Source organism: Paramisgurnus dabryanus, chromosome 14, assembly GCF_030506205.2.
Source record: "Paramisgurnus dabryanus chromosome 14, PD_genome_1.1, whole genome shotgun sequence".
Lineage (NCBI taxonomy): Eukaryota > Metazoa > Chordata > Actinopteri > Cypriniformes > Cobitidae > Paramisgurnus > Paramisgurnus dabryanus.
Window position 1 is genome coordinate 10,913,362 of NC_133350.1, and position 23,797 is coordinate 10,937,158.

General features: G+C 39.4%; 1 protein-coding gene across 6 annotated transcripts in view; it reads left to right on the forward strand.

The window, feature by feature from the left end:
• The window catches only part of wnk2 (WNK lysine deficient protein kinase 2), a 35,200-nt gene extending 11,743 nt beyond the window's left edge, over window positions 1-23,457 (forward strand). Inside the window, exons 5-30 of one of the 6 annotated variants that reach the window (XM_073811834.1) lie at window positions 465-553; window positions 1,156-1,375; window positions 2,392-2,674; window positions 2,789-3,039; window positions 3,070-3,207; window positions 5,617-5,757; window positions 5,887-5,925; window positions 6,355-6,516; window positions 6,643-7,065; window positions 7,379-7,630; window positions 7,999-8,033; window positions 8,138-8,300; window positions 8,385-8,501; window positions 8,638-8,808; window positions 8,893-8,944; window positions 10,668-10,871; window positions 11,259-12,094; window positions 16,539-16,596; window positions 16,681-16,748; window positions 16,953-17,536; window positions 17,613-17,863; window positions 17,967-18,179; window positions 20,063-20,161; window positions 20,666-20,710; window positions 21,856-22,100; window positions 22,365-23,457. In XM_073811834.1, the coding sequence (XP_073667935.1) occupies window positions 465-553; window positions 1,156-1,375; window positions 2,392-2,674; window positions 2,789-3,039; window positions 3,070-3,207; window positions 5,617-5,757; window positions 5,887-5,925; window positions 6,355-6,516; window positions 6,643-7,065; window positions 7,379-7,630; window positions 7,999-8,033; window positions 8,138-8,300; window positions 8,385-8,501; window positions 8,638-8,808; window positions 8,893-8,944; window positions 10,668-10,871; window positions 11,259-12,094; window positions 16,539-16,596; window positions 16,681-16,748; window positions 16,953-17,536; window positions 17,613-17,863; window positions 17,967-18,179; window positions 20,063-20,161; window positions 20,666-20,710; window positions 21,856-22,100; window positions 22,365-22,658 (5,433 nt within the window). In that variant the 3' untranslated portion in view covers window positions 22,659-23,457. Of the gene's footprint in view, window positions 1-464; window positions 554-1,155; window positions 1,376-2,391; window positions 2,675-2,788; window positions 3,208-5,616; window positions 5,758-5,886; window positions 5,926-6,354; window positions 6,517-6,642; window positions 7,066-7,378; window positions 7,631-7,998; window positions 8,034-8,137; window positions 8,301-8,384; window positions 8,502-8,637; window positions 8,809-8,892; window positions 8,945-10,667; window positions 10,872-11,258; window positions 12,095-16,538; window positions 16,597-16,680; window positions 16,749-16,952; window positions 17,537-17,612; window positions 17,864-17,966; window positions 18,180-20,062; window positions 20,162-20,665; window positions 20,711-21,855; window positions 22,101-22,364 lie in introns of all 6 variants that reach the window. The other 5 variants (XM_073811833.1, XM_065240834.2, XM_065240833.2 and 2 more) reach the window with 5 other exon arrangements.
• The last annotated feature ends 340 nt before the right edge of the window (window positions 23,458-23,797 follow it).

A 23,797-nucleotide genomic window follows, 5' to 3' on the forward strand; every position in this document is an offset into this window, starting at 1 on the left:
GTGTACTAAGACAGATGGAAAATTAAAAGTTGCAATTTTCAATGCCGATATGGCTAGGAACTATACTCTCATTCTGGCGTAATAATCAAGGACTTTGCTGCCGTAACACGGCTGCTCTGGTGGTGCAATGATATTACGCAGTGCCGAAAGTAGTCCTCTGCTATTGAAAGTTACTAAGGGGACTAATTTCGGCTGCTGCGCCTCCTGCAGCCATGTTACAGCAGCAAAGTCCTTGATTATTACGCCAGAATGAATATAAATATCTTTAAAAAACCCATAGTGGTTGACCACTAGTTGTAATAGTAAGATTGATTTCTGTGCATGTTTATAGCTATGCTATATAGTGTTCTGCAAATGCAGTCAGGTAAAAATGCCAACATTGAAAAATGTGTTATTTTCCCCAATGTCCTTTTTTGAAAGAGTTTTCAGTAAGGCTGTGTGTGTGTGTGTAATTTATTGCACAGGGAGTGAAGCCAGCCAGTTTCACTAAGGTGATGGTGCCAGAAATCAAAGAAATTATTGGAGAGTGTATATGTCATCGCTGGGAGGAAAGGTGAGCTTTTCAGCCGAACAGCCTTCAGTCACATCTGCTCCTGTATATGTCATGTAGTTGGATCAAAAAGGCTTTCCCGAAAGACTGCAAGTTGTTTTTAACCGATAACCTTTACAGTAATTCCTATTACGGTAATTTGATCCCTGCGAGAACAAAGAGAAGATTAAATCTTTCCTCATGACACTCTCCTCTGTGTTTGTCTTAATGTGTATCAGTCAAATATCTTGCATCATTGCATGTACAGTAACATAGACGCACTTGAATGTTATGGTTTTTAAGATTTAGCGTTTATCAGACTGGCACGCAGATTATATTTGTCTCGTAATCTAATGATAAGATTAGGAGCATCAAAGTTTCATTTCACACCAATTTAAATTTTCAATATTAAAGATATCACGGAAATATTTCCTTTACATTATGTAGGATGGGTTTATGTAGAAAACAGTGAATCACAAAAAATGACTTCTCGCATCATTTCTGCAAAAACAAGATGTCTAAAGCTGTGATGTGGGTTACTCAATTTTTCTCAACAGGAAATAAACTGTTCTTGTTAAACATCTTAAAAGCTCTTTATAAACCAAACAAGCTCTTTCCTGTAACAGATACTCCATAAAGGATTTACTGAACCATGCATTCTTCGCTGAAGACACCGGTGTGCGAGTAGAGCTGGCTGAGGAGGACGATGGCAAGAAGTCCTTCATCGCTCTCAGGCTTTGGGTTGAAGACCAGAAGAAACTCAAGGGAAAGTACAAAGACAGCGGTGCTATCGAGTTCACATTTGACCTGGAGACAGAAGTCCCGGAAACAGTGGCCCAAGAAATGGTAAATGAATGTCTCTGTGGACAAAGGAGGATTTCCGGTCTGATATTTTAGCTATGATATCTAATACCTGCAGGCTGATATGGGGGTCATTATGTGGTTTAAGTAACAAGCTTATGTGGTTTTTGAAAACGTTTTGGGGCAGACAGTGAAAGTTGAATCCATGAACTGCATGTGTTAGTGGATATTGTTTAGAAATTCAGATTTATCTCTAGATTTATTCGCGATAAATCTATAGCACAATACAAGTTTTTGTTTACATTATATATGTTTGTGAACTGTGAATAATAATTATGTATATATAAATATGCACACATGCATGTATAATTTTAAGAAAAAAAATTATATATGAAGTATTTATATATAATATAAATTATACATAAATAAATTCAAATGTAAACATTTCTTACATATATACATGCATGTGTGTGCATTTATATACAAAGTTAATATACACAGTTCACACATATATATGATGTAAACAAAAACTTTTATTCTGCTATAGATTACACGCTATTAACTCATTTGTCGCCAGCCATTTTTTGAAAAGTTGCCAACCAGCGTTTTTTGTGATTTTCACAAAAGTTTCACAAAATGCCTTTCTGGAAAATTTTCTTCTAAAAATATATAAACATACAAATATATCAAATGAAAGAACAGACCCTCTGCTTTCAAACAAACAATAAACAAACAAACAAAACGGGAAAAAATCGTTTCATCCTATCTATATTTTTTTCTGCTTATAAATTCTGAAATATGGGTATTTGTCTTTAAAAATATTTTTTAGCAAAAAGCTGAAATAATTGCATTTGTGTGCAGGAATTTTTCATGCAAATGTTTTCTCTTAATTGATGCGATAACTCGTCAATGGTGGGGAAAGAGTTAATTGTTATGCATCCCTATAAAGAATATATAAGTAGTAGTAGTTTAGTTCCAATGCATATTTAGATCATCATATACTTGGTGCAGAATAATAAAATTTTTTTTGTAAAAAGTCTCCGATGATTTATTCTCTCTAGGTAGAGTCTGGCTTCTTTTTGGATAGCGATGTTAAGATTGTTGGCAAGTCTATCCGCGACCGCGTATCTCTCATAAAATGGAGACGACTGCGGATCGTTTCCAGCCGTAATGGACAAACGGATGAGAGCGGCACCAAAACTGAGACACAGAATCTCCTTCAGGTGCCCTCCACAGGGCCACCAGCGGGCGGTTTGCCCAGTCTTCCTCCTGAAACCGAGGAGCTGCAGATTGAAGCTGTCAGCCTGGTGTGCAGCGTCCCAACCAGTGCAAATACAGCTACACGTGAGAAATAATATTATCTATTAATAAATTCTGTGCTTGTTTATTTCACAATATTCATGATCTTTTGTTTAATTTATGTAATGTTTTCCATGTTATTTGTCTCAAACACTGTAGCAGACAGCAGTGCCAGCGCAACAATTTTAACAGATTACACATCCCAGCAGTCTTTTTGTGAACCCATCTCCGCTGTCCAAAGTATCTTAAGTCCTCCAGCGCAGCTCCTGTCTCAGTTACCACAACAACAGGCATCTACTGCACATCTACAACCTGCTTTACAAATGCACCAAGGGGTCCCACAACAACACATAGGCCAGCTATTCCAAGGGACCCAACAGCAACCCCAGCAGCTCCAGGGACTCCAACAGCAACCCCAACAGATCCAGGGACTCCAACAACAACCCAGTGCTTCCCTGCAGCAGGTGGCACAAGCACAGGTGCCCCCTTTAATGCCTCCAGGAGCCCATCAGCTACACCAAGGCACATTTCAGCAAACTTCAGGACACCTGCACCAAACCTCCTACCAGCAACCAGCTGTAAGTCAATGCTTCTCTGCAATTAAACTTACCCATACAAATTCCCCTTGCCACTATACAGGTGCAATTCTTTTCCTCCCCCCAAGATAATTTTTTATGCCAACTGTCTGAAATTAAAATGTTTGTCTTTAATTTTGGCTGAACGTGCAGCAATGTGGAAGTGTGTCCTGTGGGTCGCAGAGACCTCTGCTATTCTCTGATAGCTTGACGGGGTCCAGACGTAGCAGCGCTCCGATCCTCAACACGTTACGGAGAAGAGCTGACCTGCAGGGTTACTTAGAAAGGCTGCACCATCAGGCTTATAACTGTAACGATCCCGAAGCAAGTGCCTCTGTAGAGTCTGATCAGGAACCAAGGAATGTTCCTAAAACTGCTCATGGATATAGTTTAGATGTTAATTCTTGGTCCCCAGCATTGTCGTTCAGTCGAAGGAACTCAGAAGTCCATCCACATCACTGCCGGGCTTGTGTGTCACTCTTACTGGCTGTAAGATCAGGAGGTCGAGGGTCTTTGGGTCACGTTCCTACAATATCTTCCTCTTCTGTTCACTCAAATTTGCCATCTGTTTCTACTCTAAAACCATCACTCCCACCTGAACTTTCTTATTCAGACTCAAGCTCACCAATTCACATGACCCCAGCCTCTCCGTATACACAAGGGCTGCAAAATACATCTCTGTCCTTGTCTAAGAGCACACCCAGTTCAATCCCATTTCAAATTACGCCCCCTTCTCCAGTCCACAAAAGCCATTCTCCTGCACCAGCTCAAAACACACGTAAAACTTCCCATTCGTCTCTTCATATATCAATACCACCAATCCACACATCTCCAGTCGATCATCCTTCACCACTCACATCCTCCTCTCCGGTATCCTCCATTGGTCCACATTCCCCTTTGTTAGGAGAAAGGTCCGATTTGTCCCACCTCAATCGTTGTCTACATCATATCATCAGTCGTCGAACCAGCTCCCCTGTGCTGATGGACAAGCCACAGCCTGGAGATAACCATATTGATGCTAGTGCTGACAGCTTCTTCGTACCTCAGGTCCACAGCCCAAGCTCTTTGCGTGTCCCTGTATCACATCAGAACACAGGCTGTTTTTCTGTCCAAGACAGTGAAGCTAGACAGAGTCTTGTGGTAGGTAATAAATAAAATACAATAGCTGTAATCCTGGCTGGCAAGAAATCTAGGATTTTAGTTTTGCTTTAGGCTCACCCTTACCGTACACTCACACGGGGCGCCAGCGTTAACGCTTGACGGATGGCGTGTTTGAAGCGTGGCCAACAGTCAATCACAGTGGCCGCAACATGCTTCTCTGCATTCTGGTCTTGCATAAATGTAATTGGCTGGCTCTGCATTAGGTTATTTGCATAAGGCAATCTGATTGGCTGATGTACACGTTGGGCCTTGAAAAGTTGAAAAATTGTAAACTTCTGCCGTGAGCAATGGCAGTGACAGATCCACAATTTATGGCGCGTTAGAGGCAACCTGTAACCCGTAAATCACGACTTCAAAACCACGACTCACGACTCTGAACTGGGAGTACATCGATCTAGTACGAGTTCACGGGTGGGAAGTCACGAGTTTGACTGCCGTTCCAGTGCACCTTCACGGGTAGAAGGTTGGAAAAACAAGGGTTACAGGCTGCGTGGAACGCGTACTCCCAGTTCTGAGTCGTAAGTCCTGGTTTTGAAGTCGTGATTCACGGGCTCAAAAACCTGCCTGGAACGCATTAGTTCAGCAATGCATGACGTCACCAATTCAAAGTAAATGAGAAGCGTTAACGCTGGCTCCCTGTGTGAATGTACCGCTACTTTCAAGCTTCACAGGTGATTGCTCTTAAATGTATAGTTGTGTTTTCCTGTAGCTCAGTTGGTAGAGAATTGCACAAAGGTCAGAGGTTTGATTCCCAGTGAACAAAAATGCTGATCAAATATATATATTGAATGCACTGCAAGTCACGTTGTTTAAAAGCGTCTGCCAAATGCATAAATGTAAATATCTACCTCAGTTCTGATTTCATGTCTGTGCAGCCTTTAAAAAAGAAAATTCAGATTTTATTTTAAAAGAATACAATTGCAGTGCACTTGTCTCTGGGGACTTTTGAAGGGCATGGTCTCTTGAAAGGTTATTAGAGGATTCATCAGCAAGCTGACAGTACAATAAATGACTCCTGCAGCAACACTGCAATTTATCCCTGATGCCCTGTATGTGGTCCGTCTTAGCAACATCCCCCATGTGTGGAGAAAATCACCGCTTTGTTGTTTGATATCGCACATTTCCCCTTGCATTTTCTTCCTGTAACACCTTATAATTTACCTGTCAAATCAGACAGTGTGCTGTTGAAAGTACCGTCCCGAAATATCCTAAAGCCCATCAGCTGTTAAAAAGCCTATTTGTGTTTTCCAGCCTTCTCCACAACTGGTTTCATCTAAGACGGTATCTGCTCCGGCTACTCCTGTACCGCAACCTCGACCGAACCTACAGAGCGTTCCTGTCTCTTCCCTCATAGCACAGCAAAACCAGGCCACTGTCCCACTAACACAGGAGGTAATGCAGATATTATAGGTTTGAAAAGAAGGGTCATATTGTGTCTCTATGTGGATGAGAAACCATGTCTGTGTGCTAGCAAAGTGATAGTTTGATTTGTGTTCCTCCTTGTGTTTGTATTTCTCTCAGTTTCATCTCTATTTCCATCCTGAAGCTTTCCCACCTGAGGTAGACCTGATCTGATAAACATCATGACAATATCACTTGCCCCAAGTTATTGGTTGTGGAGATTTTAAGGCGGGGTGCATGATTTTCGAAAAACACTTTGGAAAAGGGAGTTGGGCCAAGTACCAAAACACACTTGTAGCTAATGAGCAGTAAGAGGCGTGTCTACTAACCGACATTGCTGCCTGGGTTTGTGGGGTGAGTCTATCAAAAGAAGGTCCAGATTCTATTGGGGTAGGGGCGTGTTTGTTTAGGTGATTTCAAATATCAACATTGGTTTTCAGAGATCATGCACCCCGCCTTTAAATCATGCTCTAATTTCAGAAGAATTATAAACATCTGCATTGAAACACCAAAATCAAAACTCTTCTTTTACCAGAGTCATTTGGGAAACGTTTTAGGTCAAATTTACTCTCAATTTCTGTCTCTCAGGCTTTTCAGGCCCTCATGCCGGCACATTCAGATGCTCAGTCTGTTTCACAGCATCTGTTACAGTCGACATCTTCAATAATCAACATAAACGCTATGCCTCCACAACCACAGCTGAATATTCAGACCGCTCCACTTCTCCAGCCCCTGCAGATCACCACACAGGTCAGATCATACCTTCATACCTTTTCTAAAATATCACAACAATTATGCACGTTAGCCAGGGATGTTTCTTAAGTCTGCATGCTTCTGGCTGTTTACATTATTTTTATCCTGCTCTTTACTCTTTAGTTTCCTTCGACATATACTCTTTTGCCAGAAGGGGGCGTGCCTGCAGGGACAGAGCCTGTTTCTTTCTCCTCAGCCTCTTACTCTTCTTCATACCTCACAAATGCTCCTCCCGTATCTTCCCCTTACTATTCATCAAGCCCCATCAGTGCTCCTCTCCCTGTCGTATCCGTGCAGAATGTACCCGGTATACTAGGAGCGGGTACACCTGCGTCCACCCCTACGAATGTGCCCGCATCTGTACCTCTCCTCGCTATGGCCCTAACCCCATCCACACTTCCCCTCGAACAACATCAGCAGCCAATGTACTCCCCTGTCCCACCATCGGATGGGACATCGCTTTTCCTACCCCAACCTTCATTGTCCCTCCCCAATCCAGCCTCCTTCCCTCAGCAAGACCCAGCAAATCCTGAAAGCGTTGCAGAGGTAATGCTGTGGTTTCCTTACTGAAATGCACTCTTAAAAATAAAGGCCGTAGAAGTATTGTAGTTCTTGTTAGCATTAACTAATGTTAACAAACACAACCTTGTAAAATGTTGCATACCTTAGCAATTTTATTTTTAAGAGTGTAGAATTGCAGTAATTGTATTAAGAGCCTAGGGACAGTGTAATGGCAAACACATCAATCAGGATTGTCCAATACTGCACTGTTATAGCAATCAATGATGCAGGATATTTAATGTTATTCAGTCAGCTTTACAATTGGTGCAAATAGTGAAACACAATGATTTTTTTACAGGAGTACCGTCAGTATGAGGATTCTCAGATTTTGTCGCGGATCCAATCTCCACCACACGACGAAACGTTTGAGCCAAAGTTTACCACCGTCCAACCTGAGCCCCTGGAGCCACCTGCTGGCATACAGACAGGATGTTTTGTTTCTGAAAGCACCAGCATGCACGGTACAACTCAGCAAATATCTGACACTGCGTCCGCCTCTGTGACCTCTGCACCAGAACCCAACCCAATTCAAACCCAAGCCAACACTGAGGTGAGAGACGATAGGCAGCAGGCTTCAACATCCATAAATGTGACACTGGACCACAATGTTTTATTAAGATTTATACATAATCTGATAGCTGAATAAAAAATCTTTCCATTGATGTATAGTTTCTGATAGGACGATAAAATTGGTACTGCCAACAACCATTTGAAAATCTGGATCCCGAGGGTGCAAAAAAATCTAAATATTTAAAGTTGTACAAATGAAGTCCTTACTAATGATAAATACTGTGCAACCTATTTTTTAAGCGACATTTGTTTTTGTAGTCCAGAGTCACAAATATGATATTTCATAATTATACAAATATTTATAATGTGAAAATTTCAATATATCTCATGAAAAAAATGTCTATACAGGCACCTGTATCAATTCCACCCCATGTACATGACAGGTGGGTTGTAGTTGTGTTTTTTTTTTTCATTAATCTTAGATTTTATTTCTGCATAATGTATATTATTTACTGCACTACAGTATTTTGTGTTATATTGCGTTTAGCTTACACCAAGATACAGGGTCTGGTAAAGAAATGAGTGACAGCTACGAAGGAGCCGCTGGTGGAGCAAAGGGTGACGGCAAGCCCAAAAAACACCATCGCAAATCTACTCGCACACGCTCGCGGCAGGAAAAAATAAACAAGCCTAAGCTAAGCATGTTAAATGTGAGGATTTAAACTTTTTTTATATGTAAGCTTTGTTTTGCAATCACTTCCTAATAGTCCCTCGCCCTTATTTCATCCTTCCAGGTTAGTAATACAGGTGACAAAATGGTTGAATGCCATCTGGAGACTCACAATCATAAAATGGTGACCTTCAAATTTGATTTAGATGGGGACGCACCTGAAGAGATAGCCACATATATGGTAAGGTGGCTAAACTCAGTGCATTTAAAAATGTAAATTACGAATTTCTAGCAAATCGTTGTTTAAACTACAAACCCATTTAATACATTCTTTTTTTTTGTTTGAGTCTTACTATTTTCTTTCATTTATGTTTCAGGTGGAGAATGGTTTCATTCTCCCAATAGAAAAGGAGATATTTATAGACCAGCTGAAGGACATTGTGGACAAGGCAGAGGACATTCTGAGTGAGGAAATGGATGGAGAGAAGACATCTGAACTTGGAAAAAGTCATTTTGAAGGAGAAACCTCTGAAGAGACAGGAGAAGAGGTAATACAGGGCGACGTTTCAAGAACGTAAGAAAATATTGCACGAGTATATATGTTAGTCTCAATTTTGTGTTTTGATCTCCAGGGAATGAAAAGACAGCAACCTGGGGCTCCACAGCCGGTTTATCAACAAAATGGTAAACTTATTTCCATGCCATGTTTAAAGTTTACACTTTAAGGGCCATATTTACGAAAAAGGGCAAATTAGCATGAGAGTGCAATGTCAATAAAGTGCTGATGGGAGTGGAAATTTCTGCAGGAGATTTACAGATGAACCGTGGGCTAAAAGCCCAAAAATCTAATTTCCAAAAAAACCAAGAGCAGCACAAATTAGGTTGCAAACTTTTAAGGTTGTTTTAGGTGTTAAATAATGGTGCAATTATCAGTAAATTGACCAGAGCAAACCATGATAAATTGCGCTTCGTGATTCATTAAAATACACTTCTCTCATAAATTTTGTGTCTAAAAAGGAAACTCGTACAAATATGTATGCAAAAGGGTGATTCTCACGAAATCCAGATTTAAAAGGTGTCCAGCATCAGAATTTTTAAAAAGCCCTTGAAGCCATTTTTTTGCACATATAAGATTAAGGTCTGAACTTACTATAACCATTATTTTTAGAATTTAAATTTTTTTGATTATCATTATCAAAAAAAAACTATCATTACCGCAACATGATATTACATTAAATATATGCATTTACAAACTCATCAGGGTTTCCCGCAGCACTTTTCAGTTCGGGCGGCCCACCTAAGCTGGGATACCCTACCACCTTAACCAGGTCGTCCAAAAAAAAATTCCACCAAACGCCACATGGCCAAAATGAGAGAAAGACATGGTCCGTCACTGCCTGGAGGATAACTAGCCTGTTGATAAAACATTTAATTCATTACTAATCTAGCATGTGTTCATTTTGTCATAGTTTCTTCAAAATTGAGTTTTATTTGAGTGTTTTAGATAAAATATTTTCATATTTTACGCATTTTACGCCCATTTGATCGCCACGCCCCCGGCCCGCCCACCTGCACAACCCTACCACCTTAACTAACAAATTTTCTGCGGGAAACCCTGCTCATGTTTCGGTAATGAGAACTAAAAAGTTGGCTAGGTACTATGACAAACAAAATTTTATCTGCTTTTATCTGGAGAGAAAAAATAATAACTGCTTACCTGGTAGCCATCTTGAGTGTCACAGTCAATTATGTCCCTTCCAACAATTTTTTTTAAAAATGTTAGTTCCTTAAGGGCTTAAACAATGATTGAAAATTGTTGCGGAGGATGAGAAAATTGGTCTTGGACACATTTATATTCCTTATTATTGTCTCTACATTTACCAATGATCCCCAAATACCACATGTTTCTTTACCGTAAATGTTTATAGTATAACATGCACTGAAGCTTTATATTTTTTTCATTTTTTAACTATAAATATTTCCATGTCAAAAAACCCAATTACATGGACATGTTGCGGTAATGAAATTTTTTCCCCTTAAATGTGGAAAAAACAACAAAATTGGTTTGTATGATGTTATTTGAAATCATGTGCAAAATAGTACATGAAGAGATGTTTGTAACTGTATGCTTCTTATTTTGATACTCTTACTTTGCATTTACTTTTTTATCAAAATGTTTCATGACACCTTATTAGTCTAATTTTGCGGGAATCACCCAAAAAGGTCAGTTGCAAAAACAACTGCCTTTAGCCTTTTCAGTGCAAATTTTTCACTGTGTGGCTTTAGTAAATCCTGACAGTAGTTTTTAGTGGCAAAAAAGGCGTTTGCGCAAGCTGTTAGTAAATCTGGCCCTAAATGTTTCCTTTTAAATAAACAGAGGATATCAGGTTAATGCATATTTGTTCAGTTTTGCACACAGGTAAGAGGTGGTTCATCATCTGTCCTGTGGAGGAAGCCCCTGCTGTGAGTCAGGATGGACCTTCAGATGGGGGTCCATCCACACACTCTACATCCACAACAATAACTGAAGGGACGGCCACTGCACAGCGGGGCGAGAGTGTCTCAGCCCAGCCGCCAGAACCCAGTACAGGATCTGCTTCTGCATCCATGGGTAATGTCAGATGTTGCCAATAGTTGGTGCAAACAATACACATTGGAAAAATATGTCTGGAATTAATGATTGAGTTTATTTAGACTACCTTCTTCCTTACTCTTTATTCATTGAACTACAGGAATCAATATGAATTAATCAATCAGATAGAAAATGGAAATAATATTCCTTGAATGCACAGTATAAGTCGTTTTGGATAAAAAGCATCTGCTAAATGAGTAAACGGAAAAATAAAAAAAATAAAATTTCAGATTAAGAAAATCAAGATGAAAAGAAAGTACATATATATATATATATCATTACATTAAAAGGATCTGAAGTACCAATGCAATATTATGCTATTGATTCAATGCCTGTTGATTAGTAAAATAATTTTTTCTCCCCCAGATTCAGAAGCCTCTGCCACAGCGCCCCCATCTGGAGGAAGTGATCATTATGGGGTTTGGAGCCCCCTTTCTATGACCACTACAGACCCTCTTTCATTAGCTCCAATCTCTCAAGCTCCCCCTGTTCCCCAGGCTGCTGCAATGCCAGTGCAGGTTGCGTTTCATCCAGAGGAGCCACCAAATTTGGGCTCCGCTCTTGTCAGCATTCAGCCATCCCAAGATCCTCACAGCTCTCTTTTTGTGGACGACACCCAGACTGGGAGATTAACCTCCCTTTCTCCTATCCACACCACTCAGCAGATGGCTGAAATAGCATGTGCAGTCTCTATGGTGGAGGAGGTACCCTGCTGCCCCTTGGTCATGCCAATGTCCCTCGAAGTGAACAGTGGGGCTCAGAAATCTTCATCTGCGATGCCACAGCAAGACACCACATCCGCTCGTGAACAGCTCCAGTCCATCACGTCTACTCGAGTCGAGCGGGCACCGCAGCCTGTGGTGCTTCAGCAGCCAGTGCCCGCTGTGAGTGGGGCAAAGGCACCTTCCCTACCCCAAAGTCCTGCCCCGTCACAACATCACTTTGTCCCCGGTGAATCAGATGGAGAGGGACGAAGCAGAGGATTTGTCGACAGCACGATCAAGACGCTGGATGAGAAGCTGCGAAATTTACTCTATCAAGAATACGCCCCAATGTACCCATCTGGGACTGCCGCAGAGACTCCGGGATCTGGCACAGAGTATATCCAGTCCCCACCAGGACCGGAGTGTGCAGTGGGAGGATCAGGAAACAGCACACCTAGTCTTATTGGAGAGGGACGATTCAGAGCTGGAGAACAGTTGGTAATATTTTCCTTTAATTGTTTAAAATCGTTTTAAAAACTGATTTTGTTAGGTTTGGGAATATATATGTGTTTCTGTAGCTCAGTTGGTGGAGTACTGCGTTAGTAGTGCAAAGGTTGCCAGTTTAATACTCAGGGAACACAAATGCTGATAAGACAATGTATAGAACGCACTATAAATAGCTTTTTATTAAATCATCGGACAAATAGAGAGCTGCACGGATGACGTTTTTCGAGTTTTGCCTACAACATAGTAAACATTTTAGCATTTCTCTCGGCCCAAAGTCAATAGGTTGTTGTGAATGGAGTTTTGGTTAAACGCAATTAATAAGATACTGTAACCACAAGGTAGATGCTGCACATTGGTGGTTGTTGAGAAGAATTCCCCCTGGGCCCAATTTTAACTCATTTCCTGCCAGCCATTTTTTGGAAAAGTTTCCTGCTAGCATTTTTTTGTGATTTTCACAAAAGTTTTACAAAATGCCTTTCAGGAAAATATATATATCTTCTAAAAATATATCTTCTAAAAAAATATAAACATACAAAACATCAAATGAAAGCTGAAAAAGCTGAAATAATTGCATTTTTGTGAAGGAATTTAGTTAAGAGATCAGATTCAGAACTAGTGTTGGGCAATATGCCCCATTCAGAGATCATCCTATCGTCAGCCTGTGAGATCGCCGATACATGATGGTTTCGGGGGACCGGGCAATAGTTTACTCATTTATTTAGTTTTTTGTTCATTTTTAATTATAAAAAGACACTTGATTGGTGGACAAAAAAGAAGCAAGGGCAACACTGTTATGACCGCAGCTTCCTAAAACTGATGCCATTAAACCATAAAGCAGGGATGTGATTTTTCCGGATTAATCCGGAATTCCGGATTTTCCGACCTGAAAATGTGACCTACGTGAATCATGCAGATATGTAAAAAAAAAAAAAAAATAAGGGGGAGGGGGTATCTCACAGCCGTCGACATGGTAACCGGGACGGAACCACAATCGCCGTCCCCGCGCAACAGGGCCACACCGGGCACCACGTAAGATGACAAAGAGATGCATTTTCCTTTCTTTCCAAGTATCAACAAGGACCTGTTTCTGACCGTTCGCAAATGGCGGATGGCGAAGTATGATTGTATTCACCAATCAGACCCGATCGTTTCTCTCCTCTCTTCTCCTCATTTGCGACGTTTGGCTGTCACTCGCGTGACGCGAAACAAAGCGGCAAACATATACACGTCGGTTTACTTGGTGAATTTGGAGCAGCAATTTTCACAGAAATGAGAGGAAAAACGAGCGCCATTGCAGAAAATCCTGGTGGCGACTGAGAGAGGGACGATGCAACAATGTTGGTTCCGAAAAAAGGCAAGGAAATAAGTTACCTCTGAACGTTTCTCAATCGGAAGGCTGCAGCCTCCGGAGGTCTCATAGGCTGCATAAGTCATCGAGCCTGGTTTAACCTAACTGAGCATTACATTCGTGCATGAAACCTGATCGACGAACACGGAGGGGCGGGAGTCGCGGGACGGAGTGGAGTCTAGAGTGATGTTTCTTCAGGCTCCGGCGTGAATATAAATGACAGCCACTTCAACCGCGTTTTCATCACTGCGTTTTCTCTTCTAAAGTTCGGTAAAAACACATAATGGGCTTAAAATCTTGTTTAAGAATCTGTTTTATAATGAGAATCTCTCTTTCAGCGCGCCTCTGTGTGTGTTTGCGCCGCGTGACAGCCGATTTGAAATCTGACAGAGTTCGTCACTGTACATTAAAAATCCCACATGAACATTACAGCGTAAATGCTAGGATTAAGATTGATTTTATATATAACAGATAATCTAGATACATTTACCCTAATAAGTTTTTAAAAACATGGTAATGTTTTAATGTTTTGCTTTAGTGTTTTAATGTCAGACAATCATTGAAATGAGGGGAAAATGAAGAGAAAGGCAGCAGATATATCATCCTTCTTCAGAAAGAGTAGCAAAAAGCAGCCAAACAAATCTTAGTAAAATACATTAAAGTAGCCTTCAAAATTCACATGATTTTCTGGTCTCTATAGTTTTTTCAGCAATGGGAGATATAAATTCTGGTTTCAAAGTAAATTTCAAAAGTTTTATTTGATTAAATAGTTTAAAAAACATGGAGGTTGAATTATGACTATAAATTGTATGTTAATCTCAATTCATTTTAATAAAAATTAAAGTATTGTAGCAATTGTATGTTATACATTATTCTGATTAACACACTATAATACTTAAAAGTATTTTAAGGTTGGATGATAGAGATTTTATATGCCACCCCAGAGTAACTGCTGGCCCCTGCCTGGCCACCCCTATGAAAAATCCCTTGCTCCACTACTGATTAGCAAAACACAAAAAAATACATTATATTATAAATCTTTACCCGGACAAGTGACTTTTGTGCATGGACAAGTGAAACACAAATTTACTTGTCCAAAGGACAAGTTCCTCAAAAAGTTAATGTCAAGCCCTGATAAACATATTACAACAATTTACGATTAACTAAGAATAATAGTAAACTTCATAATTGTTAATATTGTGACTCTTGATGAGTCTTGATGACGTATGCAGCTTAGAAATGCGACCTCCGGAAGGCTGCAGACTTAGGATTGAGAAACGGCCTCTGTATCATCGTTTGTTTCAAAGGTTTCGTGTTTTTAAAGTTTTAAGGTTGACCAGTTTGATTAAAATAAATAGCTCCTGTACTTTTTTGTACAATTACTTTTATTTATTAGTGTCAACCTTCTATTGTTCATGTTTAACAGCTAACAAAGTGACTCATCTACAGGGGTCTAAAATTAGAAAAAGAGACCTTTAAGACACTTTATTATAACTAAAGGTCCTGTGTAGCACATTTTACAGATATTTGTATTAAAAAAATACTCTGGTAAAAATAGAAGTACTGATTTAACTTCTTTACTCAAGTAAAAGTATCAAAGTATAGGCTTGGGAATTTTCTTAAAGTATAAAATTAAAAGTAGCCATGCCTTTAGTTCTTTATAAGCCATTGTCTACATTTTATTTGGATGTCGGCAAAATAGGCCTTCTTTTGACATGAACATTTGCATGTTACACATTTAGCTGTTAAAGTTGTGTAAAAATGCAAAACAAAAATAAGTTAAAACATATTTTTATCATGGTTGTTGATATAGAGAGAGGTGGTGATGGAGCAGTGGACAAGACACTTGCTTTTGATTCCCACTGTTACACATCCACCAAATAAGTTGTTATGTGTCATACTGTACAAAAAAGTTGCATGTTGCACATCTAGCTGTAAAATAAATTAAAATGTGTTTTTTTGTTCAAATAAGTTGTTATGGGTCCTACTTTACTATCCGAATAGATCCGCCACCAGTTTGATTGGCGTGTGTGTGTGTGGGGGGGGTCTCAATATATTTTCCTGCTTTTTTGTCCTTAGCCAATCACATGCCTGATAAAGTCCAGGCACTCTAAAATTTCCTGTGTGCCAGGGAGTGGGAACAACAAACTCGCTGGTTTTAAACCTCTGCACACCTAACAACCTTTCTAGTGCAAGGAAATGTCAGAGCCGCGTGTATTACAAGTTCAGGTGCTACAGTCCATGCCGCGTGCATTCAGGTCCGACCAAAAGTCCAAACGTGCGATTGAGTCCATGTGTGTGCAAAAAGGAATTTGCGCGCATTACAAGCTCTCTCATCCAAGTGAAGCCCACAAACCCTCTCATGCGAGGAAAAGCACGCAATGCGCATGTTAATGTGAAACTATGATGATAATGATAATAACTATCGCCAACTGTCGTCATGAAAGCCCGCTATTAGCGATATATCTGACGATCGTCGATACACAATACTATCATCTATCGGCACAACCCTATTCAGAACGATTATCAAAACATACACAGAGTTTAAAATTAGTAAATAATGTTTTGGCTTCAGTTTTTTAAGTTGGGTAAGTGCACCATCTAGTGGATAATCGCAGTATTGCAGATTAACATAAAAATTCTTCATAATGCAATGTTTTCTCTTAATTGACGAGATAACTTGTCAATGGGGGAAAGAGATAAAAATGTTTGAAAGAGTTGTTGGAGACTTGGTGGTGATGATGATGTTGGAGTCGAGTGACCGTGGTAAACTTTTTTTTATAGTCTAAGTTTAGAATTTATTTTTAGTAAATGCATTAAGACAGTAAATGCATTGTGTTCGTTTGTGTAGATGATCCTGATGTACAAAGCGTGTAAGTATCATGACCTTTTGCAGATCACGGTGCTTATTGTTTTGCAATAATCCAAAAGCCTAGGGAAAATCCCAATGACTTTTTCCTGTTGGAACTCAAGTTAATCTAACTACACTTTGGCCTACAAAAATACAAAATCCCTGCAGCTCTCTATTTGTAAATGAAACGACTCTGCCCGCCTAAATTATGAGGCTATGTCAACTTTCACTTTCAGCCACAGATACCTGAGCGTGTGGACAGCTTGAGTGCTCTCAGTGACTCTGCTGTTGGAGGTATGACAATAATGTATAGTTTATCTTATTGATGACAGTGGATATTGTTTGTAGTTCTAGATTAAAATGCACTTTTTTTAACAGTTACTGTGTCAAGGAGACATGTGTTGCCACACTCCACATCCTGCTCCGGATCCAGAAGTCGATTTAAGGTACATGGGTGTCAAAAATATTTTGACTTTGCATCATTTCCATTAACATTCGTTACATTGTTGCATCCAAATTACCATTGTGAAGAATGACGACTTAAAATGATTTGTTATTTATAATACAATTAACAAAATAGTCATTGTGATATTCCATTATCTGTTTAGTTTGTGTCCTGTTACTGTGTTAATTTTACTTCAATAAATCAGATGATGCCCGTGACCACGGATATTCTGTCGGGTCAAGGGCGTAGACAGCGTAGCTTCAGCAGCACAGCCTCTCCAGCGCACCCTGGTGGCTATTTGGGAGATTGTGCCATGTATGAAGAGCCAGCGATTTCAGCCACAACCGTCGGGCGTTTCTCAGTGGTCAGCACAGAGGACGAGGTTACCCGCCGAAAACAAAGCAGCAGATATTCCGCCCCGCCTGACTTTTATTTAGATGCTCCACCTCCTCTGACTAACAGGGGATCCCTGCCGAGGGCACAAACCTCAGTCTCAGCTGACGTCACAATTCACGCTCGATTCATGTCATCTGACTCCGGGGCCGAAAGCAGCCCGGCCAAACTGGCACCCATGACCCCGTCACGCCATGGGCGAACAGAGAGGAGAGGAAGTGACCTCATGAAAAGAGCAGTGGCATTTCTGAGGCGCTCCGGACGCAGTAGCAGCGTGCAGAGCTCAGATTCGCCAAGCCGGAAGGGAGGTGTTTACGGATCTTACGTCAGCAGTGACAATGACTCCGAATTGGAGGATTCAGACATAAAGAGGGAACTTCAGAGCTTGAGAGAAAAGTAAGTGTAGAATATTTGTGTTTAAATGACAAACGTGATAGTAATCAATAAAAACTCTTAAATTGCCTTTGTGCAGGCATTTGAAGGAGATTACAGAACTGGAGGCTCACCACAGAGAAGAGATCGAGCTTTTGTACGTCAGATTAGGAAAATCACCACCGCCAGGTCTTTATGTGCCATCCACAGCGCCCTCTGCTGGACGCAAGCGCAGGACCAGCAAGCACAAACTTAAAGCTGGTAAATTGCTCAGTCCGTTTGTACAACAACTTAGAAACGTGGCATCTAAAACCAGCGACGGTTGCAAAACCAATGATTTAACAAAATCAGGTCAGCATTTTGCTTTGCATCTGGAGTGTTGTCAAATTTAAAAAAAAGGTGGCCCCTATTTTGTGTCATCTTCCCAAACAACAAGTTGTTTTCTCATTGTCAGCTGAAGCTGCCCCGAGCATGAATGGGTCTCCTGCCAAAGCTTCTAATGTTTATGACGGCAGGGGTTATACTGGGACCGGCACTCTGCCCAGTTCTGTGTCTGAGCCGGTTCAGACCCAACAGCCCTGCTCTCTGAAGGGATCTCTCTCCTCCGACAACATCTACGGTGGTCTGCAGGGAGAAGGACCGGGGCTGCCCAGCCAACCTGCTCAAGGTGACTTTAATTCTTGAATTTCCCGGCATGCCCTTTAAGATATCCAGTCTGGTTTTGTCAGAAATTGACCGATTTATTGCACAAGTCAGAATCAAGTGATTACCGCATGCACAAAACAAGATAAGGATTTATTAAAAAGGCATTAGGGAATGAAATTTTTTTATGTTTATACCATGGGGCTGTTAAATGCTTTATTCTGATTGGTTGAGAAATGTTCCATGGGTGTTGATTATTTTTCTTTAAACCGCACACCTAACTTGACAAATGTCTTAAAATAACCACCAGAGAAATGTTATCATCATAGATATGTATAAAGGCTAGATGTCTCGCCCGCACTGCTGGCCAATTGAGTGGAACGTCCGCATTTGGCGGCCATCTTACCACAGGCTCACTCGTAGCATTGAGTTTAATGGTGCAGGTACTTTTAAATGACCATAACTTGCTTAATTTTCAAACTGTTTGGTCTGTTATAAACATCAAAGATGTACCTATGACACTGCATTCTTATACACATTTTTTTTTACATGAAACATGTTAAAGCAACCAGAATTATAGCCACATTCATAACGTTTGTAAGAAACCAAACCAGAAAATTTAGCAAGTTATGGTCATTTAAAAGAACCTGCACCATTAAAACTCTGCTTCGAGTGAGCGAGCTGCCTGTGGTAAGATGGCCGCCAGGTGATGACGTTAGAGACTCCACTGTAACACATCTAGCCTTTATACACATCTATGGTAACCGTGATATAAACAGAATAATTGACTCCTTTGAATTATTCGAAAATAATGCACACTAAAAAAATTCTAGAATTTTTCTTGAATTTTAGTGTTTAAGAAAAACATTTAAGATTTTTTTGCTTACCCCATTGGAAGATTTTTTTTGCTTGTTTTATGCACAAAATCACTTAAATTTGTCATTTTTCACATTAAGAAAAAGCATCTTAATTTAAGAATTTTTAGATATTTTTAATGAAAACAAGACAAAAATACTAAGAAAATGTTTTCTTGAAAATAATTTTTTGCAGTGCAGCCCTACTCCTTGCCTTACCCCAATTCACAATAGCAAGTAGGGCTGCACGATTTGGGTAATTTTTCCCATTGCGGTTATTGATGCTAATATTGCGATGTGCGATTGCGATTATACTAAATGGTATCATGAGTCAACTTGATGGGTTTTAAGGAAAATCCACACACAGTTTAGCTAAAATGTGTATTTGTAAAACTAGAAATGTTTTCGTATTGCCACGTGATGTAGCAACTGCTCAGTGTCAGTAATCCTAAATCCAAAATACCACCATACAACAGACGTAGAGTTTTTTTTTTAGCTACCAGATCACTGACAACCTCCTCTGCATCCATCTTCGCTCTGGTATAAGTGACGACGCACACCACACACGTGCATGCCACACGTGCACTGCCTTTTTTGTTCGTTTTTCTTTCTTTTTTTAAACGGCAAGGAAATTCATCAAACAGTTATCAAAAAGTTTGTGTTAAAAGTCCACACATTTATTTATTTAATATAATTGCAACATTTTGCTGTCATATAATCGCACAGGCTGACATCGCGATTGCGATTGCGATGCGATTAATTGTGCAGCACTAAATTAGCAAGCTTATAATAAAATATTTTTACATTTAGCAGGAAATGTCATCTGTTTTTAAAGAGGCATAAAAATAAGTACGTAAAGTAACCTGCAATTTTATATTTTAAACTGAGATGACAATAGAGAGGCAAAAGTTAAAGATTGCAGCTTTAAATTTGCTTAAATTAATCCATTAAAATGTTCTGTTCTCTGTTTGATCTCTGAATGCTACATGGGGTCTACATGTATGGGGTCTAATTGTATTTCACTCTTTTTCTCTCGCCTCTGTACATCATGCAGGTTGGCCTCCTTCTCCCCAGGCGTCTGAGCATGTCACCTATAAATCCAGCAGTAAACCACGGGCTCGATTCCTCAGTGGGCCTGTTTCTCTATCCATCTGTTTGTATCTCTTTCTTTTCCATCATTCCCCGTCTCATAACTCCGGATCCCCCGCTGTGTCTCTTTATCACTTTTATTGACATTCCTTATTGTGTCGCATATCAATAATCCATTCCTGTTCATTTACACCTTTATTTATCTTTTGTCATCTGTTTATTCACTACTTTATTATTCCTGTGTTTTTAATAATTTATAATGGCTGTTGATCCTTGTAAAATTAACTATTATATTTTTGTGCTTGCTCGTATGTGAAGGCTGTTCTTCTAGATATAATGTGTTAATTTCACTTTCAATCTGATTTTAATTTTCAAACCTGTGATCAATTCTCTCAAACTTTTGTTTTATGATTTTTTCCAACTTTGACTATTATTAGCTTAACTATAAGGTAACTTAAAGTGTTAGATAAGAATTTTTCTTTAAGTTATATTTTACACTAAGTTATATATTAACACAATCCTGTACAGTGATTTTCTGCGAATGACTAATTGTAATTTCTTTTTATAGGGTCGACACTTAAACGCTTGTGCCTGGGTAAAGAACGTGGCAGCAGTAACTATTTCCATTTTTAATTCAATCATTTGGACTTTAAAATACAATCTAAAGTTGATTTAAGTTTAAAACTACAAATAGTTTTCAAACTGGTCTCCATGTGATAAGAATTCACAGGTCAGAGTTCACCAGACTTAAAATTTGGTATGCAGCGAAATATATTCGCATAAGCTTGTGCTTTCTGCATGGCAGTAGCCAGCTATGAGGCCACCGAGGTCTGGACCGCGCTCAATTTTTTATATAAAAAATTAAATTTTAAATTTTCTGAATGACTTATTATTAGTCATTTAAAACATCTCAAATTGGCATCTGTGTATACAATTAAGTTTGGACAGTTTATTGTAAAGCGTAAAATGTTAGCGTAAAAAAGCACAGCATTCGCAGTGTTGCCAGATCCCATTGTGAAAAATCCTCTTTAGACGTAGTGTTTAATGTTTTAGCAATTAATGTGACACTTAGGGAAATTCATAAATTGAGAATGTGCAAACTACTGTTAGCGATGTCTCTGATTTATTTCTGAAAGACAAGCTCTGAACTTATTGAGATGATTGCACATCTCTTTAAAAAACACAAGGGGGAGCTGCAGCGCTTGTATAAACAACTTTGTAAATCCATAGCCATTCAATACAGTGGAAAAAAACATTTAAAGAAATGCTGCAAAACTTTGATAAAATTGATTTTTGATTTTGCAGTCACTACAGACATGTGGTCCAGTACTAATATGACCTTTGTAGGATCATGTGTGAAAATGATTTCATGAACAAACAAACAAAAAGAAAATGATAAGAAGTAAATGTCAAAGCAATAAAACAGACAATTAATCGCCACAATCGTCACAATTTATTAGACAATTAACCGCCAGCCAAATTATTAATCGTGACAGCCCTAACTTAAAGTTTATTTTAGAGCACCTTCCCCCTGGGATAGCAGTTAACTCTTAACACCCCTGGACCTATGGTTTTCTTGTCTGATGCATTTGTATGCGTATGAATGGAAGTCAATGGAACGAAAATAGTGTGACCGCCCCTTTACCCTTAAAGTTATAAGACTATAAATTACAGGATTAAACTAAGTCATAAAATTAGCAAAAATTACATATTAAGATGTCGTATTTAGACTCATTTTGTGAATTTCTCATTTTTTAGGATCTGGAACTCCATCAGGTGCCTCCCCGATGCCTCCTGGATCGACTCCCCCACCTCACCAGCCGATGGGTCTCGCCCAAGCACAGACAAACAACAGCAACAATAAGACAGATGCTTTTACGCAGCACCTTGACAGATTGGTGGATAATTGGACAGAAGAGATGAGGTCTTCTTCAAGCTCCTTACGCTCCATTAATCTAGAACCACAGCAACCAACCAGAGGCAGAATCTGGAGTGCTGTAGAGGTGATGTCACTAAAAAACTCTCAAACCACACTCTAAACAATAAAGGTTCCCAAAAGCTGTGTGGTTCCATAAAGAACCTTTAACATCCACAGAACCTTTCTGTTGCACAACAGGTTGTTGTAGTGGAAAAAGGTTCTTCAGACTATAAACTGTTCTTCTATAGTATCTGTATCTTCTATGCAAGTCTTAAAAAAGTTCGATTTTGTTTTCACGTTGCCTTTTGATGCTGGTGCAATTTGACATTTAGCCTGATGTTTTTTCTAGGGTTCTCCGTGGTCTACAGAAAGAACGAATGTTTCACAGCTGCCCCTTTCATGGCCGCAGATAGATTCACATACCTCCACAGTTATGGCTGATGCTTCAAAAGTGCTACAGCGCAGTTTCATGGTGCCTCCTGGGAACCCTTTGGAAAAGATGCTCTTAGAAATGGACCACTGGCCAGCAATGAGTGCCGCTCTTAACCAAGAAATCTTTGCTTTTCCGGCTGTGCATTCTCCTCCATGGACAGCACCTTCATCTCCCAGTGAGCTCCCGGGTTCTAGATCAAAGAACATGTAGCTTTTCATCAGTTTACCAATACTTCTCTCTCTGACACCAAAAATATTTACTGTACTCCAATCTGACTTACTTTAGAATGCTGGTTAGGCCTATCAACGTGCAGTTGCTAGCATGTAGTTGTTTACCATGCACAATATTTAGTAATCCCACATGAACATGTAAATATTCAGGCCTCCAATTTAGGCATTTGTTGTGAATCATTCATGTAAATTCAGTATTATTGTACTGTATATATTCATATAGCCTATGTAGTATAACTGAGTTATAGCATAGGCTATGTACAGAATGTATATTTTTCATCAGAAACTGTTAAGCTTGCTTGTGTTTGCGCAGAATCAAACCCAATAATACCTTGAGCTGTACACAAATGTAAATGCTATAACATGCCCTTAAATTTGTGTAGATGTGTATAGGCACTGTTTATACTTATGTAAATATAAACTCTGTCTGCATATGTGCATAAACTGGAGACAAATTAATAATGGAGTTGAGTATTTTGGTATATGAATCACAAGTGGGTGAAAACAAGGAAAACTTATATACTTGAGCAGTTCTTGAATTCTTGCAGCGAGAATCCATTGGATCGTTGGAACTTGGGTCATGTCGCTATTTACTAATTACTGCAATCTTTTCCCAACAATACTATTGACTGGAAGTAAAGAGAGATTGTTTCAAGGAGGGAATTTGCACTTTTGATTAAAGATTATGAGGGCACATGAATTAAAATGAAGCTCACAGATAAGTAATTTGTACCACAATATTCCAACAAAATAAAGTTTTCAATTTTATTGTGACTTAAACAGACAGAACAGGGTGTGTTGGTAATTTTGGTAATTTGGTAAAAAAAGGGTTTTTTAAATTGATTTGTATCAAGTTGCTGTAAATATTATTGCATTTGTTGAAATGATGGTTTAAGCGACCTCTGCTGGCCACTGCCATATTTACAGTTTACAGTGCCATGCAATGCAAACATGTGTTTATTATAATACAGGCTGCTTAGGCTCCAAAATTAACAGTGTTTTCCAAAACACACAATACTTTAAAACAGAGACTATGCCTACCTGTAGAATTATATTAACTGGTTTAACTAGATGAAATATTTGATGTAGTTACTTAACAGCAAAAGGTTTTATGTAAAA